The sequence below is a fragment of the Eublepharis macularius genome, chromosome 1 (genome assembly GCF_028583425.1).
Source record: "Eublepharis macularius isolate TG4126 chromosome 1, MPM_Emac_v1.0, whole genome shotgun sequence".
NCBI lineage: Eukaryota > Metazoa > Chordata > Lepidosauria > Squamata > Eublepharidae > Eublepharis > Eublepharis macularius.
The window spans coordinates 251,347,621-251,354,473 of NC_072790.1; the positions used below are offsets into that span (position 1 = coordinate 251,347,621).

Below are 6,853 nucleotides of genomic sequence, written 5' to 3' on the forward strand. Positions count from 1 at the left end.
TAAAATTAAGAACAGATAGAAGGCTTCAAAGGCCCAGCCATCACATCACCATCATCCTTTGGCAGTGAACATTCAAAATCTATCATAATACAGAGCCTCTAGAGCTTTCATTAGATCTATTATTGCATATTTAACATATAGAAAGAATCTAAATCATAATCCATATTTCTCCAGAAAAGAGAGCAGTAATAATAACAAAAAAGCAAACTCTTTAGGTCCCTCAGTCCCCCCCCCTCTTAATCCTTCGAAGCACATACAAAATATATTTTATACAAACATACACACACAAAAAACGTAAAATGGTATATCCAATCTTTATTCCATCTGGGCCGCCGAAGGTAAGTTTTCTTATCTTCCATCCAGTTCAGGGAGGGGTCAACAAGAATGTTATTTCTTCTTTGTTTAATTTTCTGTTTGGGAGCCTCTCCATTCAGTAGTAAAATGCTGGATTCTCTCTTTGCAGGTTTGTTCTGTGGTTTTGCTCTTTTTTTTGTACTGTCTTGTATCTTAAAGGTGACGTACTGGTACAAGCATACATTTTGTAGACTCAGTAGATTTTGTAAATTTGTCTCCCCTCGTTCTATTTTTCTTTCAGATGGATCTGTCTCCTTAGAGATTTGCTCTGTGTTGTCATTTTTTCTCTTATTTTTGTCCACTTCTGCTCCAAATATCCCATCTGCTTTATTTAACATTTCAATCATTAGCTTAGAGGCTTCTTGCAATTTGGTAATTAGATCTTCCTCCCAAGAAGCCATTTCAATTATGGCTAATCTCCCATCACAATGGTAAAAAGCTTTATTTTGTTAATTATGTTCGAAAATTTATTGCCTTTCCAGCCGTCTGCTGGGAGGAACACTCTCTCCGTCTCTCCCTCCTCCTCCCAGCTTCAATCCAGCTGCCGCTTCATACATCAGCTGGGAAAACCCTCATAAAGCCATAAAAACAATCTGCTTATTGGCAGAAGGGGTCATAAATCTTTTGTGCTGGCTTGAGGTTTATCTGTCCTGTTCGGAATCTGGGCCGTTTCCAGACGGCTTACCTGCCACCGGAACGTTGCGCCATCTTGCGGGGAAAACGCGAAATATCGCGTTTTCCCCGCAAGATGGTGCAACGTTCCGGAGGCAGGTAAGCCGTCTGGAAACGGCCCTGCTTATATTCGCTGCAAAAATGCTTTAAATCTTGCTGTACTTTCAGTTTTCGCAGCTTTATGGCCATAGGCCCTTCAGTTGGTCCTTGCTATCGGAACCTGTGCTGAGACATCTCAGGGTTCGCCAGACCCCTTGAGCTTTTCACCTTGTTCCAGCCCGCCTCCCCTCTCCGGTGGGGCGGGGTGGGGGGGACTTGGGGCCCAAGAAGGACACAGCAGGGAGCTCATAAAACTTGACTGCTGTGTCGTCGCTGTTTCAGTCCCGGAAGTCCAGGGCGTGGATTTTCAAAAGTCAAAACTTGCTTTGTCAGGTCTGATGAAGGGAGTTCCAACACTCGAAAGATCACGTGCTTGGGCTTTAAGGTGCTACTTGACCCGCATCTTGCTTTTCTACTACACACCGAACATAGCTACCCTCCTGAAACTATCCTCATGGTACAGTCACCTCCAGAAGGTCCTGAGAGCCAAATGTGCGCCACACAGTCTTTCCTGTTCATGCTGCCTGCATCTCTTCAACTTGCCTTCCGTTTCCTTCATTCTTTAGGGAAGGAGAGTCTTTGGGGGACCCCAAATGCTTCAGCTCAGCTTGGATGGCAAGAGACTTTATGTTACCAATAACTTGTACACTCCTTGGGACAAGCAGTTTTACCCTGACCTGGTCAGGTAAGAAATCTTTCCCCTGTTTCTGTGACTGGGCCTCTGCCTTCGTTCACCCCTTTTTCACACAGCCTCTGTTTTCTTCCTTTTTTCAGGGAAGGTTCCGTCATGATACAGATCAACGTGGACACTGAACAGGGGGGCCTGTGTGTGAACGAGGACTTCCTGGTGGATTTTGGGAAGGAACCCTATGGGCCTGCCCGTGCTCACGAGATGCGCTATCCCGGGGGAGACTGCACCTCGGATATCTGGGTTTAGTGGTGGGGGGGAGGTACTCCAAGCCTACTCCTACACAAACTTTGTGGTGTGTATGCTGAAGGCATGCACACAGTGACCTTGTTGCTTAGGGTTCTTCTCTGCAAATCAGTTTGTTTGTATGTACATTTGAGTGCTAATTCAGAGCAAGGATGCTGTCTCCTCCAGCGCCTGGTTTCTCGAAGGAGTCAACTGACTCCATTAAGACTGTGAGGATTTGGCTGCACCTTCTTTCCTTTGGTCCTCCAAAGGTGCCTCTGCTCACCTTTCGACACCATTGCTGAAATCCGGGGAGAGGAATAATTCAGTTTACATCCCTGGCACAGCCACGTTGTCAGGATGTAAGAGAGAGATGAGCCTCCATTTCTCTGGCTTTTCCCTCTCCTGGTCAAGGGTTCCTAGTTCGATACAAGCTAGCTTTAAGGCAATTCAAATGTGGCTTCCTTGGAATGTGAAAAAATGAGCTTGAGTGGCAGATGTAAAGCAAGTAAAGCCAGAGCAATAAAAAGTTTTCTTTATACTAAGCAGATCTCTTGAGTGTTTATCAATTTCATAAGCAGTTCGGCCGACTCACTCTTACGCTTCTTTTGCAAACAATCTGGTGATAAAATGGTGTTCACCCCCCCCACCCCCCACCCCCCCGTGGTGTCTGCTTGACAGACGGGGAAACCTGGCCAATGCTGGCAACTCTGACAACTGACACCTGCATAGGTCGTTACCCCGTAACTTCCATCAAGAGTCAGAACACCAGAAGAGCCTTGCCAGATCAGATGGGTGGTCCACCTAGTCTGGCATCCTGTTTTACAAAACCATCGGTTGTCCTCAAGGGCCAGCAGCAGGGCAGGGAGGCCAAGGCCCTCCCGTGTGGCTGCCTCCCAGCGAGTCCAGTTCATGGAGCGATATTCTCCCAGTTCTCAAGATTTAGTCTGGCAAAGCTTCACTTTCTGGATATTGAAAGTTCAAGAGCCCTACACAAACAGCCCTGTTGGATCCGACCTCTGAGTCCTGCTTCCCATTTCCCACGTTGGCCAGTCTGTAGGCATCCCCTCCTGTGACAACCCAGCAACTAGTATAGGTACACTGCCCCTGAATGGGGAGGTTCTATATCATTATGGCTAATGGAGCCAGTTTGGTGTAGTGGTTACGAGCAGCAGGACTCTAATCTGGAGAACTGGGTTTGATTCCCCACTCCTCTGTTCGAAGCCAGCTGGATAACCTTGGGTCAGTCACAGCTCTCTCAGAACTCTTTCAGCCCCACCCACCTTGCAGGGTGATTGCTGTTGTGGGGATAATAATAACATATTTTGTAAACTGCTCTGAGTAGATGTTAAGTTGTCCTTAAGGGCAGTATATAAATTGAATGATGTTGTTGTTTGTAGTGATTGGCAAAAGGGGATATCCCATTTCCTCCTTTCTCCCATCACCGCCAATTCCGTCTTCTCCTCTGCTGCTCTCCAACAACTCTGCTTTACCTTTGTCCCTCTCCGTCAGCTTCTTTCCCTCCACCCTACTGCCTACACCAGCTTGCCTTACCCTCTTTTCCCCTGGTGACTGCTGTAGCAACCACCCCAAAAGGCCACCCAAATGTTGCTTTTTGCCAACATTTATACGTGTATAAATGGAACTATCAACTTTTTCTTAAAAACCCATACTACGTTCTGAAAACATAACAATAGTTTGTTGTTGTTGCAAACCCTCTGTTTGCAAAACTCGCAACTGTAGCAGTGGCTGGCAGGTTAGACTGTCTTACATGTGGGCTACACCTCCTACATTTCTGCATTGCCCCAATCTGGTGCTTCTGGAAGGGGGAGTTGCACAACTTGGTAAAAAAGAGCTGGGAATTTCCTTGGCTCAGGGCTCTCCGAGGCCCACAAGACAAGTCCCAGAGACGTGAAAAGGGCGCCACCTGGTGTTTCCTGGGAGAATGGCCTCCTGCTTCCAGACAGTGGCTGAAACTCTGGAGCTGATTCCCGGCAAGAGGTGGTCCTTCCCGGCATGCAGGAACATGCGTGGGATGAAATAAAGCCCGGCCTTACTCTCCCAAGCCGGTGCCGTAGGGCTCCTCGAAAAGGAGAGTGCCCCTTTCCCCAGAACAGTCCAGTGCTCACAGCCGCCAAATAGTTAGCAAAGGGGAAGCCACAGTAGCCTGGGGCCCTTCAGAGATCATCTCCTATGTCCAGGGCTCTCAGGATTCTGTGAACTGTGTGTTAGTTGCAGAATTCAGCCTGCAGTTGACGATCCACCTGTTGCATTTCTGCCTGTCTCAGTTGTTTAAAGGACATTCGTTCTGCTCAAAGAAACATGAACTACCTAGACAGAGGCTGTCCTTTAGCTGCCAGTAGCTGTGCAGGTGAAAAGAAGGGCAGTTCTCCCTACAGATCATGGTTTGGGACCCATTTGCCTGCTATTAGACACTGCCCAGGGCTCGTCTCTGTATGCTACATCTGCCCACTCCACAACAGCTGTCTCTGCACTCATTGAGAATGCCATATGACTTATTAGGGAAGGGAGAGAGAATCCCTGCCCCTCAGATACCCTGTTAACAATACACAGTAAACTTCACTAGTGTTCAAGAACTGTAGGCAGTGTTTCCTTGTGTGAGAGATGGGGCAATCCCCCCCGCCCCGAATTTAAATACGGGAAACATATCAGATTTACACCTCAAAAGGTCGTGTAACAGAGAAACATGAAGTCAGCAGAACACGTTTTTGAGCGAGGCGCTGTTCTGCTGCTTTGTTTCTGTTTTGGCAGGAGATGAGCTTAGTGCACAGACTCATGCAGAGATACAACAGGGCCTCTGAAAGCGGTGACTTCTGCCACATCTCAGTAACAAGTGTGAATGAGTAAGTCAGCCGCTCCCAAAGCAGAGATGTGAACGGATTACCCACCCCACACCCTGGCTGAGGTTGATTGGAAAAGGTCAAAGATCAGTACATCAGACAGAGCCACGGAGACTTAGCAGACAGCCTCCCGCCAGTGTATGAGTACTCTGGGCTCATGGAATTGCTTTACTGTCCTACCACCACACCACACATACGAGGTGCCTGGCAATTCCAATCACCATAGAGTCGCCACCTCTGGGTTGGGATATTCCTGGAGATTTGGGGATGGGGTCTGGGGACCTTAGCAATCATAACGCCATAAAGTTCACTGTCCAAAGCAGCCATGGGATCTGACGAAGGGAGCTTGGACTCTTGAAAGCTCATAGCCTGGAAATCTAGTTGGTCTCTAAGATGCTACTGGTCCCAAATCTTCGTTTTTTCTCCAGGGGAATAGATCTGTGTGATCTGGAGACGAGTGGTAATTCCAGGAGATTTCCAGGCCCCTCTTGAACCCTAAATTAACAAGCTGTGGGAAAAGGTGCCATTCCTTGCTGCTCACACCAAGTTTTAACAAAGCCCCAAGGTAAGGAGGGGCATTCCATGGGAAGCAAGGACTGCTGTACCGTAAATGAACCTGATTCACAGCGGAGCCGGGACAGGAAAACGAAAGTACTTCTTTTCACAACTCATAGCCAGTTTATGGAACACCCTGGCACAGGATATACTGCCGGTCCATAGTTGAGTTAACTTCTGAAAGGGTTTGGGCATATTTTAAATGTAGCAAGAATGCCCCAAAATTTTATTTATTTATTTATTATATTAATTTTTAGTCTGCCCTCCCCACCAAGTGGGCTCAGGGTGGAGCACAACATTTTAATTTACACGGAATGCTGTACAAATTAGAGAAGGAAGCAAGAGGCACAGATTTTCTTCAAAGTTGGCTTACTTTTTCTAAACTTTGTTGAGAATAATGGGGGGACCCAAAGCATCATTCCTCCATTTTATCTTTACAACAACCCTGTGAGGTAGCTTAGACTGAGAGTGTGCACTTAGACAAAGGTCAGCCACCAGGCTCCCTTGGCAAAGTGGTGATTCAAACCTGGGTCTTCTCCGACACTAACCACTACACCACAACAGCTATGTATGATGTCTGTTTTTCAGAACGCCTATTTCTTCTCAGGCCCAATACCTCATTCCATAATGAACAGTGAAAGCAGGCAAAGGAAAGAGGATTAGACGAATTCCCTGAGGAGGAGAGGTCTAGCAATGGCTATTAGCTAGGATGTCTCAATGGCACCTCCATGTTCAGAGGCAGTCTACCTCTAGATGCCAGTTGCTGCGACTGTGGCTGAAAGAACAAGATTTGTCCTCCACGCTCCTGCTTGTTATATTCCCATTGGCCCCTCTGGGACACAGGATGCTGGACTAAAGGGGAACTTTGTGGCCTGATCCTGCCCAGCTTTTCTGAGGACCTTCCGTGTTAAGTCCAGTTTATGGAACAGCCACCAAATTCTCCTCCCCTCCCCGGAGTCCAACTGCAACATCATTCCAAGGCTTTTGCCCCGGGACTTTAGAATCTGAGACCGCTGGCTTCCTCACAACCCTGCAAGGTGGATCTCTGTGTTTCAGGGCCAAGCTCATTTTCAAATTTTCTGCTATCGTCCCCAATTGTATCTCTTCATGGAAAATCCTAGCTGTTGATTATATTTCATTTTCACTTGCATTGTGTAATCTGCCTTGGCTCTCAGTGTGAAAGGCGGACTAATACTAATACTAATACTAATACTAATACTAATACTAATACTAATACTAATACTAATACTAATACTAATACTAATACTAATACACTTGCAGTGTACTCCACCTTGGATCTCTGTGAGAAAGGCGGTTTATAAACAAACAAACAAGCAAATAAACAATCATCACTGATGGTAACAATAACAACAACCACCACCCTCACGCTCCGCAAGCG

General features: G+C 46.8%; 1 protein-coding gene across 1 annotated transcript in view; it reads left to right on the plus strand.

Annotated features, from left to right (window-relative positions):
- The window catches only part of LOC129329976 (methanethiol oxidase-like), a 35,836-nt gene extending 33,259 nt beyond the window's left edge, over positions 1-2,577 (plus strand). Inside the window, exons 11-12 of the mRNA XM_054979755.1 lie at positions 1,692-1,810; positions 1,900-2,577. Coding sequence (XP_054835730.1) covers positions 1,692-1,810; positions 1,900-2,062 — 282 coding nt within the window. The 3' untranslated portion in view covers positions 2,063-2,577. The remainder of the gene's footprint in view (positions 1-1,691; positions 1,811-1,899) is intronic.
- Positions 2,578-6,853: the final 4,276 nt, after the last annotated feature.